Raw genomic sequence first — 24,325 nt, 5'->3', positions numbered from 1 at the left:
TTTGCAAACATTTAAATGAATGTTCACAAATATTAGTCCTTTTGGTTGTGAAAGAATGAGTTTTATTATTTGTACTATATAGTAATACCCTTTTAATCAACCACCATTTCACTACATATACCATGCATTACACTAGGCATTTACACACAACATATAACATGGTTGAATTGTGCAACCAGGTAGTGATAAAGGCAATCAGTTCAGTTCATAACTCTAACCCCAACACTTGGTGGCTAATGATGGATGATCAATTGTTTGAGGTTGACCTGGGCTACACAGCAAGATAATAAATGAATGGCAATAATAATGTAAGAACAAGTTTAAACTAAAAGGAAGCAGCATGCAATTAGTATAAACATACATGGTCCAAATATCAGGTTTCATGGTACTGGCATACATAGTTTAGTAAATCAACCAGAAATTTTTGTTTAAATAACTGACTCACAAGTATAAAACATAAGTTTGGCTCAATTTGTCAGGCAAACAATTGGATCACTGGGTTGGACGTTGTGTAAGACACACAAATCAATGTCCCTCTTATACTAACACAGGGAAGCCATGGGGTAATGACTCTGAGCACCATTATAGTATCTGCTTCCTTTAAACTGCTACTCCTCAGCTGTCACTGCTACTTCCTAGACCAGTGTTCTTAAAAGAGAGCTTCCAGATCACGGCATCACCTGGAAATCTGTCAGTACAAACTCGGAAGGCAAGGCCCTAAGAATATGTTTACCAAGTTCTCTAGGTGGCTGTGATGTATGCTTATGTTTGAGAACCTCTGCCTCTTTCATTTTCCAACCACGGGACAGTAGACAAAGAGCAATAGGGTGAAGGCCTGTGAGTATCCTCTCTCTCTCAGGTGTTATCACTCCAGCTCCATTCCTTGCCTATAGTAGCCTCAAACAAAAGCCATCTGCAGGTCCTGATGGCTCTAGAGATAGCCAAAATGTAAGTTTCTCAGAGCCACTAAGCTACTGCTCTATCTTGACAGAATGTGCCCATAAATGTTATCCATCTCTTTGCTCTGTGGTTGGTTTCAAGACTAATATTTTAAAGGCACCAAAGCAAGGATTACAAATCACTGGACCAAATAGGAAAAACAAAACAAAACAAAACAAAACAAACCACAAAACTATACCTGCTGGTCAAACTTTTGAGAATTAAGATATCAAAAATCACGTGTTACATATTTTTAACAGTAAAGTGAAGAAAATTTTCTTTGTCCCTATACTTGGTCTTAGCCAAAGGGCAGAGAAACAATTTTCTTTGCCCTTAGCACACAAGTTATACCTAGAGAAAATTAGGTAGTAACAGGACAAAGAAAATATAACCTGGCACCTACAGAATCCAGTGTACTCAGAAAGGTAGGTAGAAAGTGAGCCTACTGAAAAGAATCCTAGACTTTGCCAAAGACCAAGACTCCTCCTTCCTTCCACATTTCCTGACTCTATACCATAGTGTGTTGGAATTCTATTTTCAAGTCATTGATAGCAGTGTCTAAAGCAAAGAGGGATTTTCCTATGTTGTACAGTACTAGAAGGAAGAAACAATGGTCAACAACCCCCACTGGCAGCACTAAACTTACACAAGAATATGACATGCTGCAGCACCCAAAGCTCTTTTCAGCAGACCCCTTGTCTGTATTGATGTAAGGGTGCCCAATTCTTCATTATGTTTAAATCGCTGAATATGGGCCCAAAACTTTGGCTACAGATGTATACGTGACAGGAATTCAAATAATAATTTGAAGACTGAGACACACACTTGGTAGAAGGGGACTATCTTTAAGACAGACTTTTACTGTTTTAACTTTAAAGGGAGTTTGCCTATTGGCCTATAAGATGTGGATAATAATAAAGTATTATTAGTTGGTAGTGAAAAATGTGTGCTTAAATTAATGTTGGGATTTTCCTATTAGCTTATGTAATTAGTGTCAAGTATGTGGCCTCCTTGAACAGCGACCTAAGACATATACTTATTCTCAGCTTCATACTGAGGAATCTCAGATCTTATTTTAACTATTACACAGTCGCACATACTTTCACCACTAAGATCAACAGACAGAATTGCCCTTGGGTACTGATAGGTTGTAGTTTTCTCCGTAAATGTGCTTCGTGGAGCCAGAGAACTCCCAGAAGATCTAGTTAGTGGAGAAGAACACCTTTCCAAAAAGTCAAGGGAACTGTCTTCGTAGTCCGAATAGTCTGAAACATAAGAAACAGAAAGGCACATTACTAAAGTCTCAAGAAACCAAGAGTCACCACAACTCATGAAGACACACAAAACTATTCCAAACCACTTCATCTGTCATCTGTGACCAGCCAGCTGATAAATGACAAGAACAAGCAAAATCAGCAACCCCACACAGTGTAGACACATAGGATTGACAGGATCTAACTGATACCAATACACTCTTATAATGAAGAAATGGTAAAGGGTCATTTCTTCATTGTTCTCCATCATATTCACAGTTACGTCTGAGCAAGACAGAAAAGAGTAAAAATTAGCCTATTTAATTCAATTAGGTAAGAGGTTCTCCTATTCTTGCCGACTTCTCTCTAGCATAACTATAGTGATAATTTAATCAATTCGTCTTACACATGTACACATAAGACAAACTTCTGAAGGAAATAAACTGGTATGTCAAAGGCATGCTGTTCTCAGCCAGGGGCACAAGTAAGGAAGGGGGGGATCTGGGAATAGAGGGAGAAGAGGATAGGTGGGAGGTAAGCTCTGGAGCCAAAAGCAGAGAACACACGTGGCAAGTTCATGACTGCTGGGGCACAGTGTGAGAAATAGGTAGGGCAGGCTGCCCTGAGAGCAGATAAAACAAGGTGGAAGGGAGTTTCCACTTCGTTGTTTACTTTTTAGGCTTTATTCTATCATAACCAAACAGCTATTCACAAGGTTTAAAGGAAAACAAGAAGAGGCACGGGTCCACTTCATTTCTGCAAGTTCGTTCCAGTAATAGGACAGAGCATTAAGTAGAGGACAGATGAGGAGAGGATGGGTCACAGGTCATAGCTGTGGTATAAACACACATGTAGGTGACTTTGACTAGGAAGGTGATAGTTGAGAGGAAACATGCAGTAACATAGACTGGAAGCTGAGAGCAGTGGTGGAAGGCATCAGGATGGTTTTCCTATTTGATGGATCAAGTGCTGAAAATGATTCTGTGATAAGGCTAGGAGAAGACATAAGAGAAGAAAAAGGTAGTTAGAAAAGGGATTTTGTTTTACCTACCTAGACACCATCTGTCTGCTACTAAAGAGATAGAGTCTAGTGCTGAAAAATTTCAGGATTTCAATAGGGAAGAACATTCCTTTCATTTTAGCAGGGACAAAAGAGAAGATGGACATGTTCAGGGAAGTGCATACATGTGAAAGCAATTTTTCACCTCCTGTGTCTATTGTTTTAACTGAGCATGAGTTAAAGGAAGCCACCAAGGTAGATCAGAGAGTATACAACAGGTGGGAGAGGATGTTTATAGGACCACAGTCATGACAGTATGTTTGGTACTAAGTTCAGTCCTTCATGTATGCTCGCGACCCAGTCCCTTGTTCCTGTAAATGTTTAAGTGTCATGGTGAAGGGGAATTCACATTGCAGGTTAAATTAAACTAATAGGCTGGCTGTAAAGTAGGAAATGTGCTACAGACTATCTCTGTGGGCCTGGTGGAATCCTAGTGACCTACTTCAAATGAAAAAGAAAAAGTAATCAATCCAGGCAAGAATTGGCTGGCTAATGGTCCATTCAAAATGAGAAGACTGGAGACAAGTCTCATGGCAGCCTCTGATGCCAGAAAAGGAAGCATCGACTATGGATTATTTGCTGAAGCCTCCAGAAAGAAATCATAGCTTAAAGAACTATTTTGGATTCCTGACCGAATCTGAACCAGAATTTGAAGTTGTTTTGTAAATGACTAGTATTTAGTAGGTGTCTATCAGAGCTTACACAATGATCACCATACAAACTGGAGTACAGCTAACCTAGAACCAATTAAAGACTGCCAAGAAGACAGTTTAATTATGTTCTGTGTGCAACTCTTAATACTCTCAAAACTACAGGGAATAGCGTTTGGCCCCTAATGCTGTTTTATGAACCAAGGAATCAAGCAAAACACATTAAGTACAAAGTTTAAAAACAGCCCAATGTTATCAGCAAAAACAATATTGATACCCAGATATACTGGTAGACTGATTTCAGGAACCTCACTCTTAAACAATAGCCTGTAAAAGGACTAGAATTTGAAGTTTGTAGAAACTGGAATGTCTGGGAAAGCCCAGGTTTCTGTCCACCATCCTAGTATATATGAAGTGGGAACACTGCCAAGCCATCCTGTGGCTGCCAGGTGATGGAGCAACTGCTACATAACGCGGCTTCATATCTGCCTAATATATTATCACCTAGGCAAGCATGGAAATGGTGATATTACACTAGATACCTTGTCTAGCACTGTATAATGATAACCTTAGGTAATCTTGATGCTGCTCAGGTACAACAGAAACTACAGTAACCATTCTAGAGAAGACTGAGACATAAAATATAAATGATCTGCCAAAGGTTATTCAGCTGTAAATGTTATACCCAGGAAATGAAACCTGTAACCTATAGTGCCTTCTCTCTGAGCAAAAAGAAATGAAATAGGCCAATTATATAGTAGTGAAAGATATCACAGCTATGTTCAGAAAGTGAACATAGCTGAAACCTAATTGGTCTATTCTAGATTAGCAAATACAATGACTTGGCACTTGCTATCTCACCTACATTCCCACTTTAATCCCCTCTGGCTATTAGGAAAAAAGTCTGTTACGTTGCAAGGGTTAAGTGAGGGTATCATTACTACTTCCCTGATCCTTCCAGCTTTGGGACAGATTTCATAACACACCGACAGAAATATCAGGCCTTCCAGGTAGACATTGATGTGTGTCCTATCACTTATATTAGATACACCAATGCTTGAATGCAAGCTCCCTGAAGAAAACTGTGTCCATTTGAAGTGTTGGGTTTTCTACATTTCCAGCTCTAGTTTCTTTTGATTTCAGGGGGCTTGGGTCTCATGGTAACAGGCACATGGAAGAGACCTTCAGAAAGGAACAAAGTAAAACCTGATAAAATGTCACTCACAAATTCCAAAAGATCAACTTACCATCCACAAGTGAAGACAATGCCAGTTTTCTATCTGGAAAAAGAGTTCTGATAATCCAAGCCTATTTTTACCTACTACTGCATGAGGCAGTTATAAAGAACCACTTAAATAAATGACTACTTTCCTAATGGCATTTATACAAACAAGTAAACTGGACATTCCAGTATACCAATAGAGACAAGGGAAATTACTCAGGGCAAGAGTAAAATCTGAAGCAATCTTTAGGAAGAATCTTTAGGAATCTTAATCCTGCAAGTTGCCCTCTGACCTCTGCACACATTTTAATGTATACATAAATACGTATAAGAGAAAGGGGAAAGGGGGAGGGAGGGGGGTGCATATTTTTATCTCAGGGGAGATAGTCACTATTAATTTAAGATGCTATTTTAAATATGGCTCTTAATTAAAAGTTACTAAACTGATATCTGATGTAAGGGCAGATTTTCCTCTGCTAATCCTGAATACCCTTCCTCCTTCCAGGTACCTCTTCTTCCTGCTCACAACTCCTGCCTGCTCCTAGTTTTGCCCTAGTTGTCACCTTTCTCCAATCTCCTGGGTTTTCTACCTGGTATTGAGTGGTGGAGCATATTAGTGCACCAACAAGGCATCTGAGGCATACATAACCAGTTGTTGCCACTGCCCAGGGCACTGTGGCAGTTCACACATCTAGCAGTTGTGTTAGCAGGTTGATACTCATTTCGAACTCAGAGAGCAGTATTCAGCATTCAGAGGCCCTGATTAGAGGTATTTATTTACATGGATTCATTTTTTCCTAAGCTGAGGTTATCTCAGTTTTGTATTCTACAGTGTTGTACATGAAAGGACCAGAGCAGTATCCAATCGAAGTGAGAAACAAGGTGGACACAAGAATGCTTACAATATTCAGATTCCCTGGTTTTAAGCTTATCAACCCCACTTTACATCTCTGAATCATCAAATTTACTCTTGACAGCTTTAGACTTAGAGAATATGAAAATTAGATTTGCAGAGAGAGCTAGAATCTAAATAATTTGTCTACTCTGATAACTCACCATGATACTGCCTCCTAAATTTGTGTGTTAAAATCAGCTTTATTAAGGGTTTAGTGAATATAAAAATAGGTATGACATAATGTTGTGGTTTGCCCTGGAGTTATCTGTATTTTGATTCTAACTCCACTCCCCCAAGGAGGGCCGCCTAGTCACATACTCAGGACTCAGGTGACTTCCTCAGAACCTTCTCCCCATTTCCTTTGTAAAATACAGGTGAGGGCTGGTACAGGATAGAATGAGGTCTGTCATTGGATGAGAAGGAAGGATGGGCGGGAGAAAAGTTTGAGGGAAGGGGAGGAGACAGGAACAGAAAGGAGGAAGAGACAGGAGGGACAGAGAGGGAAGCTGGGGCAGAGAGAACATGGAGGCCAACATGAAGATTCCACCCTGTGTATTTACAGGTTGTTATGAATGGTCTTCAGGCATGGATGTGTATAAGGCTTTGTATGTTTAGGTGGGCAATTATCTTATCAATTGGACCAAAGGTTATTGTGTTGTGTGTTCTTTCATGTAGCAATTTAAGTGTAAGAAAGTGTATGGCAGCTAGAGATACTGGGTCACTGCGGAATTGGGATGTGTGCTTCTGGCAAGATATCTACCAGATATCTTGGGGCACTGCAGTGCCAGACATACAGAGGGATAAAAGACAGCTTTTTATTTTTTATATTTTTACAACAACAACATAAAGTATATTGCCAACACAAAACACTCAGTTACTATTGTTCGGGTTTTTTTGTTTTTGTTTTGGCTTTGGTTTTTTTGGAGCTGGGGACTGCATGCTGATCTTATCATATCTCTACTTAGTGGGAAAAAGGAGAATTGAACAGTCTCAAAATACTAGAAAACAGACCTTAGCAAACTCACCGTGCTGTTTAGATTTTTTCTTCTTCTTCTTCTTTTTCTTCTGCTTTGGTTTGTAGTGATCTTTGTCTCGCTTCTCTTTTCTCTCCTTATCCTTTTCTTTCCTTTTACCTAAAATAAATAGAAGCAAATCCTTCAATAATTGTGAGTGATTCTTAGTTGCTCCTTTGTGGTTACCCTCAAAGCAGCATTTATGTTTTCATCAGTGATTCCAGTCACCTGCCCAGAGTGGACGGATTCAATTAAACTGTTCGTGTCATGAGTCTGGAACTCTTGCTTAGCTTATTGGACTATAAGAGGGGATCTTCATTAGCAGTGTTGAAAAATCCCAATTCCTGACACCTTAAAGTTAACACAGACAGTAGTTAAAATCTTTAAATGCGTAATAGACTAAAATTCCTACTATGTGCCAAGAAGTTAAATTCCATAATTTAAAAAGACCTCACTATGGAGAATCAGCATTTCTATATATAATTTATTAATGTTTTAGAAAATTTAAAGAAGTTGGATGGCATTTTTTTCTTCAGCAAAGAAAACAAAATTAATCAAATTAATCTATACATAACTCCCTCCATATTTAAATACCTCCCCTGTGCATACATGAATGAAAATAACAAGAAAAAGATTTATTTCATTCTATTATTTCCAAAAAGCATTCTTTTCTTTAATCATATGTACTTTAAAGAAGATAAATACATGTTTTAACAGTATATTAGCACATTGTATCGCAAATTAAAACTGAACAGATATTCTACAAGCTATTTTCCCAGCTCAGAATGGGTTAACCCACAGTTTTCCAATTATATGTAACCAATTTTCAGTGACTCCAGTTAGCAAACCTAAATAGTACTTCTTATTGTTACCCATTATTTCATGACTTTAGTTTTTAACTCAACATTAGGTAGAAAAGACAATGAAAAAGTCAGTATCCTTTTAATAAGGCATACTGAAGAATAATGTTATGAAAAGAATGACTATTTTAATGTATCACCCATTACTCCAAGTCTCAAACATATTAGACAGAAGCTTATTTTTAAAGAGTTTTTCATAATTTTAACCCAAGACGTCCAGAAGCAAAGAACTCAGAGAAACCCAGAGAATCCCCATAGAATGAATACACTTAAGTACAAACAATGCACTGGAGAGCAGGTGCATATGAAGCTAACTGCTAAGCACAGAAGCAGATGACCTCAGGCACCTTAAGAAGCCCTAGCAGGGAAGGGAAGACACAGATGCTGTCCTCTCTGTCAAGCTTTCTAGTCTTTTGCTTAAAGATTACTTTCTGTCCATACCAAATGCAGTGGAGGTTTTTTCTTCCAATTTCACTTTTTTTTCTGTTTTCAATATTCCTGTGGGTTAGGGGAATAAGATGTAAGTTTAGGCAGAACAATAAAAATATGGTACAGTTTTAAAAATTACAATTGTTTCCAAAACTCTAAATAGGAATCCTACCCTTGCACAATTTTATTACCTGAACTACTAATAAAAATATATTAAAAAATATTGGTGCTTTTCATACCACCTGGGTGGGATCTTAGCCTCCACGATTCAGTACTTGCCTGACTTAAGTATATGGTTTAATGCCTCAGTACTTTTGCTTCCTTATTGTCAATAAGAGTAAGAATACCTATCGCTGTTCTTATAAGACTGTATCAGACAGAGTATGTAAATGCTTAGGTCAGTGCCTGGTAAGTGTGGTATTTTACTTTGTATTTGGGGGTAGGTATTTTGAGGCTACACCATTTCAGAAATAGCATAAATGGGGCTCTAACTAGAAAGCGAAGTAAGGTAAAGGTCCTTCGTCATTGATGAAAGCTGATGCAGCACCACAACCTTAAGCAACTCAGCAGGTATTGACAGCTTTTTAATGGCTGGCCTATATACCAGTGCTGCATCTGTAACAACCTGGTCACAACTACTCTTCAGAATATCCAAATGAAATATTCAAATTCATGGTAAAGTATCCTAGTTTTCAATAACATATAACTGTTATTTTAATAACATATATAAGCTGATATTTGACCTCTTATTTCCTAAAAGTTATACATATTGAATTCTGTGAATCGTACATCATTGCATAAATCCCTTATCGCTAGGTAACAAAAAGAACCCAAAGAGGACTATTTTGCTAATCATTTTTGGACTACATAAATGTGAAATGCAAAGGTACACATATAATAAAATATACCATATTAATGACATATTACCTACTAGCCCAAATTACATTTGTGAATATTGTACTTCACTAACTGTAACTAAAACAACATATTCTCTTAACAAACCTTCACAATTCTGCTTAACATTTATCAATGTTTTGTTTGTAGCTCAGGTTAATCTAGTGAAAAATTAATTTATACCAACCATGTTAAATATTTTATACTCTATTCAAATACTTTATTTAGTTTAAGCATAAAAGTATAAAGAATATCCCTCAATTTAAGGAGTAACAAGGCTATATAAAGTTTCATATTAATAAGAATGTTGATAACCACATTGATTGTGACAGAAAGAATGAAATACCTCACAGCAAAGATAAACACAGCAATATTTCCCACTTATCAAGACAACTGAACACATTTATTCCTCCTAGTGCTGACTACTAGACCATGGAAACTGCAAATATAATGTGATTTTTTTTTAAACTAAGAAAGCATTCACAAATCCAACAAGGGAAAGTGCTGATAGGCCTTATGGCAGTACAGCATGCAAGAGAGAAGTTAACAATGTCTGTGTCTCTTATTCTCCTAATCTGGAGAGCTCAATCTCCAGATAAAAGACACCCAGGACTTTGGACTGCTTAAAGTAAAAGAAGGGTGTCAAAAAAACCCCATCAAATAGGCTATGTTCAGAGAGTTGAGGGAGGTGAAGCACAGATAATAACGGCAGCAGGCCTGTACTGCAGACCAGGTATGGCACAGCAGAACAAACATCCATTCAAAGTGGTTCTAGGAGAGCAAGCTCCAGAGTGCACTGGCTTCCTGCCCAAGACTTCACAGATGGTCAACTTTCAAAGCAAAACTGGGAACCCGACAAGAGATTGCCAATATTTTATACAGCTAAACACATCAAAATGAACATATAGATCTGTAACACTGATGAACTCTTAGAAGTACATACAAATAGAAAATCAAAACAGACCTTTTATTAAAGTTCAACCAAAGAATACAATTGGGTTTAAAAGGTATGACTGTTAATATTTTACCATGGGCTACAATTTCCTAGAGATTAGGATATTAGTATAAAGAATAGTGATTTTTAAATTTTCTCAAGAGTTTATTCTTCAAATAAATTCTTAGAGCCACTACAATAAAGAACAAAAGCAACAGGCTAACCTGACTCCAATTACGAAAAGTAGAATCCTGATCATTCTTCTACCCACAACTCCAGGATAAAGAGCACTGAGTAAGTTCTCCAGCGTGCTACCCAGAGAAAGTTCAGCTCGTTCGTGTGTGTGTGTGTGTGTGTGTGTGTGTGTGTGTGTGTGTGTGTGTGTGTTGGGGGGGTTAAGTAGATTACAGAAAACACATAGCTTTGTTTTGAATAGTTCTGTAACCTAAATAAAGAAGTAACTTTAAAGGACTATAAACAGTAAATATAGGATTCTCAAATATAGGATAGAAATGAATGCCATCTAAAAGATGGCCATAGTCAGAGCAAGATAGACCTCCTGCTGTTCTCATTTAGAGTAGCCCAAAGCCTATCTCTGGCTTCCTTGGTAATAACGCATGCCATATTTCTAAGCAGACAAAGAACTCCTGGACTCATTACAAAGGATCTACCAGAGTCCTAAGTCCTACTTTGTTAACAGTGATAAATACATTCTCCTGTTTATTATTTCTACATTTTCTTAAAAGTTGCTTCAAAATTTCAAGATCTTACATCTAATTTCACTGAAAACTAAGCTAAATTTACCAACAATTGAATGTCCCACTAATGTATATTCTGATATTATAAAGATAAAGTGCTCATATGCTTATCAATTCAATAACTATACCTTCATTAACTAAAATATTCTACAATAAAACAAATATTACTTGCTATTTTCATACTGACTTGCATAAAAATACAATAGAAATATATTATGATAAGCCTTCCAACAAAGGACTAACTAAAAATATAGAGAATTATATTCATAAAATATACTAATTCCAATTTTATCTTAATGGAGGCTACTAAGAACAGTTATTATTTTAAAACTATTTGAAAATTGTAAGTGAAAGCTAATGACCACAGACATTACCGACTATAAATTCTCATTATAAAAAATGGATGGAACTAGAAAATATCATCCAGAGTGAGGTAACCCAATCACAGAAAAACACACATGGTACGCACTCATTGATAAGTGGATATTAGCCCAAATGCTTGAAGTACCCTAGATGCACAGACCATATGAAACTCAAGAAGGATGACCAAAATGTGGATGCTTCACTCGTTCTTTAAAAGGGGAACAAAATTACCCATAGGAAGGGATAGGGAGACAAAGTTTAGAACAGAAACTGAAGGAACAGCCATTCAGAGCCTGCCCCAAATGTGGCCCATATATACGGCCACCAAAACTAGATAAGATGGATGAAGCTAAGAAGTGCAGGCTGACAGGAACCAGATGTAGATCTCTCCTGAGAGACACAGCCACAATATGTCAAATACAGAGGCGAATGCCAGCAGCAAACCACTGAATTGAGAATGGGATCCCGTTGGAAGAATCAGAAAAAGGACTGAAAGAGCTGAAGGGGCTTGAGATTCCCATAAGAACAACAATACCAACCAACCAGAGCTTCCATAGACTAAACCACTACCCAAAGACTATACATGGACTGACCCTGGGCTCCAACCTCATAGGTAGCAATGAGTAGCCTAGTAAGAGCACCAGTGGAAGGGGAAGCCCTTGGTCCTGCCAAGACTAAACCTCCAGTGTACAGGATTGTTGAGAAGGGGCAGAAATGGGGGATGGATGGGGAGGGGAACACCAGTATCAAAGGGGAGGGGGAGGGCTTAGGGGGCTGATGGCCTAGAAACCGGGAAAGGGAATAACATTTGAAATGTAAATAAGAAATACTCAATTTAATAAAAATGGAAGAAAAAACTGTGTGAAGGAAGTAGTTCATTTAGACTTTGCTGATAAGAAGTGAGAGCAGAGGGCAAGTTCCTATCTTAGTTAAAAACATACTTCCTCCTCTCCCTGAGGCATCTATCTATCTATCTATCTATCTATCTATCTATCTATCTATCTATCTAGTGTGTATGGGTGTTTGCATGCCATAGTGTACTTATGGAAGTCCGAGGACAACTTACTGGATGGAATCAGTTCTCTCCTTCAACCATGTGGAACAGGGGCCTAAAACTCAGGTTCCCAGATGTAGGAAGCATCACTACACACTGGGCCATCTCTCCTTGTCCTACTTTATACCTCTTAAGGATTTTACATTTTACAGTAATTAACTCTCATTTATACGTCTAGTTTTGCTACTAGCCTGATTTCCTTCTAGCTGGTGAGCTTGCTCAGTATAGTAGCATTCTAAGCACATCACCTTAATGGCAGAACGTAAGCCAGGACACAGACACTCTCAGGTCCAGGTCAGGAAAGGTTTCTTTTTAAAAGGATTCTTTTTAAGAAACTCCATCTACTCTGCCTCCCAGAGAGTAAGAGAAGTAAGATTTTGTAAGTGGTATCTCTTCCTTTAATACACTGGCTGTTTGAAAGAACATTCTCATAATAACTCCAAAAATAAATGTGTCCTTTTTTTTTTTAACTTTTAGAAATGTACCATTTCTCTTCTTTTCCTATTATTTTTATTTTTGGCTAAACTGGGCAGCTACAGTATGCCAAACCCTAGAGTCAATCATGTTGGCATCATGCTAGTAGAAGAATGTAGATCAATTAGTGCAAGCTTATAATCTCTATTGGAAACACAATTAAAAGCAAACTTTAAACCTGGTAAGAGTCCTAAGTTTGCTAAACTACTTCCCAGTTAAGATTTTCATCAGTCTACACTGTCTAGAGTTCCAAGTTTAAAATGCTGCTAACATAGTCCTTATAAATAATGCTTTGCAAAGAAATATTAAAATAGAGATGAAATTTATTTTGATAATCAGTATAAATACCGACCAAATGCATGTATACTCATACTCATTTGCACTGGTATAAAAGGAAGAACAAAAACAAAAACAAAACATACACATCAACATAGGAAACAGAGAGAACTTCACAAAGTAACTTCAAAATAGGGAAGAACAGTTAGGTAACAATAGTAAGAAAGCCAGATATGATGGTACATGTCTACAACCTCAGTACTCTAAAAAAGAAAGCCAAGACTTCCAAGCCAGCCTGATGTACATTACTCATATTCCATACTCTGTGGGTTATGGACATAGTGAGCTTCTTTTTCAAGGAAACAAAACAGAACTACTGCAACAAAAGAAATACACTAAGAGAAAAAAGCATGCAGACCACATAGAAGTCCAATAAATGTGTAACAAATGGATACAGTTTTAAATAAAAGAACAGAACATGAATTACACCACTTTCCTTAAAAAGGAAAATTCACAAGTCATAGAAATGAATCAAAAACTTACTTTATCCCATTCAAATACTGTGTGTGTACTCTACATGATTATGTTACACCAGTTTTCAGTAGCTAACTTTGAAACATGCATTTTCTTCTTTAAAGCAATTATCTAGACTGCACTAACTGAGGTAGGAAGTCCTAGCCTAGTCGTGGGCAGCACCATGGGCTTGGTCCTGGATTCAAGAAGAAGGAGAAATGGGCAGACTAGAACAGGAACAGCCATTCATCTGTTTGCTGACTTGCTACTTCCATTCTGACTTTCCTGTGATGGTAGACTGCATCCCCAGAACTCTAAGCCAAAATGTATCTTTTCTCCTTAAAAGCAAAACCAAAAACATTCAAAAATTGCTGAGCACTGTGCTCTTAATGTTAAGCTGACAATGGTTGTGCCTTCTCTTTCCCCTTGTATAATTCAACATCATAAACAAAACCAAGAATTACCTCCATAGCCATAGTTATAAATCTGCGAGGAATTTAAAGGGGAAAAAAAAAACAGCCAAAAACAAAAACAAAACAGAACCAAGGTAACACCCTGATTTAGAAGATAAATCAAAGGATTTTAGTATACAAATACTGCTTTGATGTTTAGAATATACAATACGAGAGGGAGGGAGGGAGGGAGGGAGAGAGAGAGAAAGAGAGACTCTGTGTGTGTGTGTGTGTCTGTGTGTGTGTGATTTGCCTGCATATATGTATTACACCCATAAGAAGTCAGAAGAGGGCACTGCATCCCCTGGGAGTAGGGTTACAGATGGTTGTGAACTGCCATGTGGTTGCTGGGAATCAAATAAGCCATTTCTTCAGCCCTGCATAACATTATTTAAGACATACTAGTCTGTATTTCAGCCTTATTATAATCAATTCAAACATGTACTTTTCAGAAACATATAAATATCTTCATGTACACATTGAAAAATCATTTTCCCAATAGGTATTATGTTAATATGACATCAAGATCATTCTCATATATCCAGTGCAGTAAGGATTTCCAGGCTGTTAAAAAGTGAGACCTTTACCAGGAAAACTTCCTGAAAAGGTCAATGATAATTCAGGAATCTTGTGCAAAAAAGATAAACTGAATTACTCTAAGATCAGGTTTAGATGAATATCCAAACACAATGGATCAGATCTGAGAAATAAAAAGCAATCTCTCAAAACCCACAGGTCTTCAGTTGAGGGCATTTTTTATTTCTAAATAAGAAAGAACTATTATATATAAACCTATTTAAATCTTTACAGGTAAAATAAAAGTATTGGTCATTACATGTACAAATGCTGACACTGCTACTTTGAAAGAAAGAACAAGTTAAAGGCACAAGTTAAGCTATTGCTGTCATTGTTTCAGTGGGTACCACAGACAGAACACAGTACGCTATATTTTGGTTTCATCCAAGAAGCCAATGCCACTTTCTTTGGGGAAGATGTTGTTAAACATAATTATTGTTAATGCATTTGGCTACTTTACATTTGTCTCCTAATCTAACTTGACTTAAATCTCTCACTAGCCAATTCCAATTAGCAATTTACTAGAAAGAAGATAATTAAAATATACTACGTACATGTATTTTTATGAAATTATAATATTATACAGTATCTTCTTGCTTCAAGAATAAGAATTTCTGGAATTGTATTTAACTCTAATAATTTCTAGTAGCAAAGACAAGTATATATTTCATATAATTTATTTCCTGTTTTGAGACAGGGTCTTGCTACATAGCTCTAATTGGCCTAAAACTTGCTAGGTTGACCAAGCTGGGTAGCTAGAATTTGCTAGCTCCAGATGCAGCAATACAACATTTTACACACACATTAAAAAAGCAAACAAAAGAACCCAGGCATGAGGGTGCATATCTTTAATCACATAACTTGATGTGTGTGTGTGTATGTGTGTGTCTGTGTGTGTGTGTGTGTGTGTGTACACTGAGGAGGAGGAGGGCTCACCCTTTTCAGAGGAGAAGGGGAGGGAGGAGTGGGGGAGGATTTGTGTAAGGGAGTACCAGTAGTAGAGGGGGGCTCATATTGGGATATAAAATAAACAAATAAATTTTTCTTAAAAAGCGAAAGAAAGAGGGAGAAAAAAGAATGAAGAAAAAAATGACAAGAAATATGTCTAGGGAATGCTCACAATGATCACACAACAAATTTTTAAAACAAAGAAATTCCATCCAAACACAAAAGGTACCTAAAAGTTCTTACATGAGGGGTTTTATATGAATTTGAGGGAAGTTAAATATCAAAATGTCTATGCAAGACTTAACCAAGAGCACCCTTACCTGTAGCTGCTGCAGCTCCTTTTACATCACTCACTACTTTGGAGGTGGGATTTGCAAACAATGGTGTCTCCTCCTTTTCTTCCCTGGGACATTCACCACCAGGGTAAGAGGAATCTGGGGCTTGACTTCCTGTGACTTCTGAACCACAACTTAAATCAAGAGGGAGACAGGGTCCCAGCTTCTGGAGCGGCACATATGCAATAGCAGGCACTACATAAAATTAAAAAGAAAAGAAAACCATAATATTAACACAGAGAAACTGGTTCAGTTCATATCAATGCAGATCACTGGTGTTTATACAGTGCCTGACAAAAAGAAGGCACCAGATAGGTTATCTGTAGCATATACAAAGTGCTTGTAAGCCAAGAGACATTAAAGAGAACTTAATATTTGAAAAATTGATGTTAGTTATTTGGTTCTATAGGAAATCAATATACATTACCTTCTGGTACTGAAGACTCTTGCTGATTCTGAGAACTGATGGAGAATACTTTCCCATCAGTTGCTGAAGAGGAAGAAGAAAGCTTTTCTAGAGAATCATCAGGCATGGGTAAGGTGGCTAAGCGCTGAGATCTTCTTCTTCTCTCACTATGCTTGCAAGGTCTAGGGGGATTCACAGGCTGTGGAGAACCTAGAAAAAGATCTTCAATGTTCACGAAGCAGATACATACCAGGATCATCTTATAATTTTTAAGGAGATAAGCAAGAAAAAAAATGAGCCATATTCTGGTCTCTGATGCTGCTATTAGATAACCACAAGAAATGGCATGTTCCAGAGGCATTCAAAGGCAAAAAAAAAAAAAAAAAAAAAAAAAGAAAGAAAAGTATTCCCTTGTCACAAAAAGAGCTAATCAAAACATCTAAAATCTAAAACCACTAGAACTCAAAGACAGCAGCATGGAACTTTAATTTCCAGTAGCTCTCCCCAAGTGTGAAACTGGAGTTAGCTCTCTAATTGTGGATTCTTGTGTCAACTGCCATTTTGCCTCTAAGAAAGTAGTCCTTTAAAAGCAAAAAGTAGGGGAGGAAGGTGGAGGAGAAGGGAAAGGAGGAGGTCAGGAGAGAGTCTTGCTGCATAGCAAACACTGACACTCTAAAGGGAGGGCAGGGCACAGAGCTTGTATACACATTATACAGCTGCTGCTTTCCTTCCCTTCCCTTTCCCGGTGAGCTACGATAAGTAACCTATCCCATCCTCACACTCACACATGGACTTTTCAAATATAAATCTGGGGCCTGATTCATTCAAAAAATTGAACACAAACAAACCAATATGCTTATTAGGGCTAAATTAGTTATTATTTAGTATGCCGCTATTCTTGCCCTTAAATACTTTCATTTGTTTGAACAACTAATTGTAACATTTGTCTTTTAGTGATGCTAATACAAATGTTTCGACAATTCTTTAATGCTTAAGAGTTCTTTTTGGACTATGAAGCTGGTGAATTATATAGTAGGCAGGAATGCACAAGATGATATATTACTATAAAAAAGTAGTACTTTAAAGAAGCTGATGTTTTAAGTATTTAAGAATAATTGACAATGAAAAATAATGAAAAACAAAACAAAACAAAAAGCCATGAAATAACCGGAAAAACCAAAGGATAATTCTAACTTTTATGATGCTGTAGTTATATCAATAAATAAAACAACTTCAAAATAAAATGCTTCTTGGTATTTTGTGATAATCTATTGACTACTACTGACATTCTTTCATAATGAAGTTTCAGAGAAAAAAATTTCGATTCCCTTTGTTTTCTGCCTAATTATTAAAAGAAATAAAGACTGATCAAAATTTAAGGTATGTTCTTTAGTGATAAATGTGAGAAGTAAGTGAAAAGCAGGTATGTTTGATGAAGCCTTCCAAATGCCAATATCATTATTTTGAAAGGAAATACAGAATACATTACAAGGAAATGTGTCATCCTTATTTTCTGATCACAGCACTGATTTGTTTGCTGAGTAAAGGAGAAAAATTCAAGTGTCATCTAACTAGTGACTTTTCTAATAAATGCTTCATATACTAATCTTGGCTATATGAACATAACCTTTTTCCACTTAGCCAAATCCGGGTAGAAAAAAAGATTTTTTTCAAAAGACTAACACTTGAAAGATTAGTACTACAGCAGTCAAATGTTATAACAAGGAGACATTCTCCTTTCAATAAGGAGGTGAGACTGGATTCAAGGCTACCTTATTAACAAGAATAAATAAAGTGCACTCAGAGGGACTAGCTACCTGGTCACAGGAAGAATAAGGTGTCACATGAAAACATGGACTAAGGGTCTTTTTATAGTTCTTTTGTTTCCAGAGGGATTTTGTTTGTTTGTTTTTTTGCAATGAATCAGGCCTTATCTTATTGAGGAGAGTGAAACTACAGTGGGATCTGTGTCATTTGATGGCAGGACTTCTTAAGGAGCAGTACAGACTTGGAACAGTAAAGCAGTTAAGAAATGTCCATGACCTACTCTTGAAATAATTTTAAGCTTTCTCTGTCATATCCACTTAACTTTTGAGTTTTTAAAAAACAACTTCATAAAAAAAAACAAGATAACTACAACAAAACTATTTTGACTCTATCTTACAGGATAAGTAACTATTTGTAAAGTCTGTGCTCACTAGTTTTATTTATCACTGAAGAAAGCTGAGATACAAGCGTCAAATCCTTGGCTTGTATTAATTCTGGGGCAAGTGGTGACTTAGGGGCTTTTATACACCCAGAAGACTCTCCAGATTCATGTTTGCATTTCTTGCTGCGAGCCTTCCCTGAAGACAAAGTTGAGGATAACAGTGCAGGTTTCTGAGTGTTGGCAGAACTGCTAATGACAGCTTCATTTTTTTTCTGACTTTGAGGTTTAGGTGAAATCGCCTGAATAAATAATAAAAAATTGATATTTTTATTTTGGTTTCTTCATTTTTCTCTTGTATTCTATTTTTGATTGTTAAGCAACTTTAGTATCCAAAAACATTGTTAAGCAACATATAACATTTCTATTACAAATGAAAAACCAAAAAGAACCCCACAAATTATTAACTAAAAGTTGAATAGGCTGTCTTTAAAGGGATACTGTCAACTATAAGTCCATGTTTTCAATGCCCATGAAATTCTTCTAATGTTAAACATCCTATTGGACAAACATTTCAGTGTTAATTTGAAACTTCTTTCTTCTGAAACTGTAATTGTCAATGGTATTACAACATCTAGGTAAATGAACAAAAGTATTGCATGTTTTAGAGTACTGAAGAACACATTTTAGAAGGCATCAAGTGTGTGGCTGTCTCAGCAGACAGTTTCCCTTTAAAGAACAATCTCAACAGGAAAACAATGACCAAATTAACAAAACAGTATCTTTAACTCGTTTTAGTGCCGAAAGCTAGAGTTTCATAAGCAAAATGCATCATGAAATCAGAGCCACCAGCAGTAGAGAGTTAAAAGACTAAAAACAATACAGAACAAGCAACAACTACAACAACAGAAAAGAGATAAAATGTAAGTTAAAACATTGGATTTAAAAACAAAATACGTCGCAGTCTTAAGTAAGAGTTTTTACCTTATTCCTGCCAACTGATACTTTTGAAAAAAATTGAGCCTTGTCAGTTCTTTCATAAAGAACATTTAATCATGTGGCAGCACAATTCCCTGCACATGTAAACATATGTATGATGTATCTACTGTTAAAAACAGAAAGCAGCCACATTGGATCCACGTTTCTGTCGCACTAGCATGACTATTGTGGTTTTCTTGCTAGTATCTAACAGCAAAACATGAATGAAATACAGACTTTGAAAAACTGATATTATGGCAAGCCACTATAAAGATTAAAGTTGTTAGTCTTATAAATAACATGCCTGTCCCCAAGAAATCATTTAGTTTCTACATATTTGGGGAAGAGGGATGTTCGTCAAATTTACAATCTTCAGTTTTCTAGAATATGATAGATCATTGTCTGGGGACCAAATAGATAATTCTATTCCCATTAAAATAAAAAGTACTCAGACTTTGGTGGTGGGAATTATATATTTAATACTAAATATGGCTTCACTGAATGTTCTATAGAGGGCATACTAGACATCTAACATAAAAGGCTGTGTGACAAGTGTCCCATTCATTCAACTTTCATTTTCTACTCTTTAATTTTTCACTATACATGTGTGCAAGTAGAACTATCATTTGCAAAAGAACTCAAAGACTAGAAAGTATTCCTAAGCTTATTATAAAAGATGTTGCCAGGAAAGTAATTAGAGCCATTACTTGTAAATAAACAATTTTATTGTTCATCTTTGCATATGTGAGAGACATCACTACAGCATCCATTACTCTTGAGTTACAAAGTTATAAAACAAGATTGTAAAGCTTAAATTAATAACTTGATAAGGTGCTTAACTTCTAAACAAGGACAAATTAACATACTTAACCTTAGTGAATTATTATGCATCAAATGCAAGTTTTATCTGAAAGTAAATATAACATGACATTCCCTAATACAATTAAGTAATCTATAACTAATAATCTGATAATGGGGTTCAAGACTACAGTTTGAATCTATCAGAAATATAAATTCATTAGTACATCAAATTGTGGCTGTAGGCCTGTTATCAGTCTGTCATAACTGGCATTGTAACTCCTTAGGACAACAGAAGTTACCAACAATCAAACTTTCTCATTTTAGGTCTCTTGCTGATACCAACTAAAATAGTTAAGAGCTTTATAACTTGGCTTTTCAGCTTAAAAGCAAGGCTAACAAATACCATAAAAATTAAGAGTTTGGTTACAAAACATTTTCACATTGAAGTCAACCTGAATGACAAAATAAAAGAGGGAACAGCATGATGCTCCTTAAACTCTAGAACATTTACAGAGGTTCAGTTAATGATTATTGGTCTCTGTTACAAAACTGGCAAGGACTTTGAAAAGTTTTGAATTATGCAAGTACAAATAACCGAGTTGCTCTATTTTCCTTTCTTTTTAAAACTGTTTCACTGAACTTGTTACTGAATTCTAAACTAACTTCCCACATATAGTAAGTACTTTTCACAATCACATTTACCTCACAGATTATGTGTAATGAAAGATTGACATTGTAATGAATTTTCCAGAAATATTTTATTACCCGTCCCTGATTTATCGCATTCCGAGTATATTAACAGTTGAAGGAGTACAAAATATTGTTATATCTGGGACACTGAATATAGTCATACACAGTAAAAAAGTTATTTAAAATTTGGTTGATATACTGACAATAACGGCAAAGACTTAACCGTTTGATGCTCACAGAAAATCGGAAGGTATGAGTCATTGACATACTGATCTCAATTTAAAAGACCATTCATTTAACACAACATTAATGGAGGTACCAAAACAATGTACTGCTTTCAAATCAGGCCTAAATAAACACTGAAAAACTCAATACAATATCAATTAAATTTGGGCTATCCTTTAAAACACATATAAAGAGCAAAAGGTACTCATTTTAAAGTCTTAATAGGCTACTACTAAAGAAACTAAGATAATACAAAAAGGATATATTGAAACTACATTAAGGCTCAGATTTTAAAACAGGAGAACCAAAGAAATCCAGTTATGGCTATTACTGTATTCACACAGTGCCTAAGCAGTTAAGCCCTTAGAGGATGGAAAGGCATGCACAGCTCATTATGTACAGGTACTGAGGGAACTTGAAGGTAGCCAAGGCCAGTTCTAACAACTGCAACCTGCAGTTTTAAATTTCTCTATTAGGTGGTTTAAGACAGACCCTTAATGTTTTTAATTATCTTTTTTTATTGTAGTTATTAAAATATACATCCTAGCAAAAATGTATGGCTCATTGATCAATTCATAAAACACAGTCTAAGAACACCAACTGTTACAATATAAAAGGAACTTCTTATAAAAGAAGCTTAATTGGATGTCAAAAAACCCTGTTTAAATCCACAAATGGAAAGTATTTGTGTAAGGGTCTTTGTGAAAGCTAAAGGCGTCCAGCTGGAAGCTCATACCCTGGGATGCCTGTCTCCAGGCCTTGTAATTGAGGAGACAATGGCTTTCATGTCAGTCTATGGAGAACATAAGCTAATACAGTCCATAGCTTATGTGCATACTCGGGAGAAGGCAGAGTTAAAAGTGTCTCATCAATGAGTCAGTGCTCTATCCCCATATCTGATCAGAGGGCAACTGCAATCACGTGGTACTACAGCTCCGTGAGGGACCTTCCAGTGGGACCTTGAAACAATCAAATGCTACCATTTCATACCTGCTCCAGGACTGGAGCTGTTGCACTGCAGTCTTCTTTTTTTTCAGCACCATCCACCCCAACTGCCTTGGATGCCAACAAGCCTTGAAAAAAATTTTTACAAGAATGTCTTGTTAGAAAAAAATACTGATTCAATCATAATAAAGTTCTACAGGGAGTATTTTCAAATGCTAACTTTTAATAAATGCAAATTTATTAAATTTGAGAGTTGTTCACATAGTTGAGATTTTCCTTTCTTTTTAATGTTACTTTTTGACATCTTTAAATACATAATATTTCTGAGAAAATTTTCTGGCTTCCAAGTCTAGATTAAGATGTTTTATATTTCTAATACTTAAAAAGTATAGTAGCACATCATTCTGTCACATTAGTTTTCAAAAAGCATTTCTAAATTTAAATTTCACTTATACTCTTTAGCCTTGGATTTGTGCATCTATGCTCACTTATGCAGTATCTTCTTCCAAATGTTTCAATACCATTTCTTGGACATACTTTATATGAAAGGGGAAGAATGTGTAAGTCTTTAGAACATCTAGCCTGACTTCATTCTACACATGATGAAAAGATGGAAAGTTCTAGTTGTTTTATAATGTATATCCCTATCACTAGATTTTAAAAGACATAATTCTTTATTTATGATAGTTATTTTCACAAAACATGAAAATTCTGCCTTCATTAATAAAAGCATTTACTTGGATACAATTCTTTACTCATTCTGTCAGTACCTTTTATGAGACAAGGTTTATCAGGCCTTCAAATGAACAACTATTCCATTTTATGGCTATTTTGTTCATAAAAGCAAACATGTATAACAAATGATAGCAATTGTAAACTTGCTATAGGAATTTTGTCACCTTTATTACTAAAACTGTTAACATTAGTTCAAAGGAAAGAAAACGCTCCCTGAAACACTAAAGGACAAAGAGCTATTCACAAGGCAACATGACCAACTTTCTCATATAACTGCTTCAAAGTAGTTATAAAAGTAACCAAAATGGGAATACACATATTCATAGGACCTCCTTAAAGTGGTAAGAGAGACAAATGTAGTCATTAGGCAGAAGGCACACTGGCTTTACTGAAAAGCTGAATGTCTACACCTAGTATGAAACAAAGAGGTGCAGTGCAAAGCAATGATTTTGATGTATCAGTGACTGGTACTCCACTTAATTTGAGACCATAATCTGTGTAGCTCCTTGACATCCCATGCCACATAAAGTATAGATTTAAATGAGAAATAAAGATGTGCAAATTATTGTGTAAAATTTCAACCCACAAATTCAATCCTAATTACATTGTAAACATATTTTATATATGAACACAAAAGATATAGTATAAAATATATTTCTTTAACATGTAAAACGACATAACACTGTTTTTGTTTCTTTACCAGCTAACATTCTTGAGAATAATGAGATATCTAAGTTTTTGTTAATGATACAGAATCAAAGTCTTTTTATGTCAGGAAATTAGCAGAAGTCCTATTTCTCACTTGTTATGTTCTATTCAAACATGACAAATAGTTGCCATTCCATACTTAATAATTATGCCTTACTCTATTTTCTTTCCTAGAAGTGATAGAAAGTTTTTTAGAGTCATCAATAGATGAGATGAATTTCAAACTCAAATTTTGTATGGTATAAGTTGTAAAAGAAAAAAATTCATCCATAACCTATTACAACAGTATAGACCATATTGATTAAAAGCCATTTCTATATAATTGTTGTAAAGAAAAAGGAAACCCTTTACTTGGCCAAAGAGTAACGAAGAGCTTAAGACAAACTAATTTCGGGGCTGGGGATTTAGCTCAGTGGCAGAGCGCTTGCCTAGGAAGCACAAGGCCCTGGGTTCGGTCCCCAGCTCCGAATAAAAGAACCAAAAAAAAAAAAAAAAAAAGACAAACTAATTTCAAAATACACTTGGTATCTAGAGCATTCTAAAAGCTCCAAATATATACAGTAAAATTTGTATGACTGAGCAGAATATCAACTTTAAAAAAAATTACTAGGCATAAATAAAAGCGGACACATGATAAAACAGGTGCTTGGAGAGCAGGGTCTATCTACCTCTGCCTGGAGGAATAGTGCAAATGCAATTATCTTTCCCTGATACCATTCTAAAAGAAAAAATTCAATATACATAGTAAATGAGAATTCAAAAGAAACTGACACAAATTAAGTTAACTTTAATT

At 36.0% G+C, this 24,325-nt stretch overlaps 1 protein-coding gene across 50 annotated transcripts in view; it reads right to left on the bottom strand.

The window, feature by feature from the left end:
* Phf20l1 (PHD finger protein 20-like 1) overlaps nt 1-24,325 on the bottom strand; it is a 65,885-nt gene that overhangs the window by 14,880 nt on the left and 26,680 nt on the right. For 33 of the 50 annotated variants that reach the window (NM_001271439.1, XM_087557336.1, XM_087557340.1 and 30 more), the window contains 7 exon segments: nt 2,040-2,204; nt 7,045-7,152; nt 8,334-8,390; nt 15,884-16,093; nt 16,326-16,514; nt 18,503-18,752; nt 22,135-22,217. In NM_001271439.1, coding sequence (NP_001258368.1) covers nt 2,040-2,204; nt 7,045-7,152; nt 8,334-8,390; nt 15,884-16,093; nt 16,326-16,514; nt 18,503-18,752; nt 22,135-22,217 — 1,062 coding nt within the window. 50 annotated transcript variants of the gene reach the window in all.

Source organism: Rattus norvegicus, chromosome 7 (assembly GCF_021556685.1).
Source record: "Rattus norvegicus strain SHRSP/BbbUtx chromosome 7, alternate assembly SHRSP_T2T, whole genome shotgun sequence".
Classification (NCBI taxonomy): domain Eukaryota; kingdom Metazoa; phylum Chordata; class Mammalia; order Rodentia; family Muridae; genus Rattus; species Rattus norvegicus.
The sequence above is the reverse complement of the archived record's forward strand: the minus strand, read 5'-3'. Positions and strand labels throughout refer to the sequence as shown.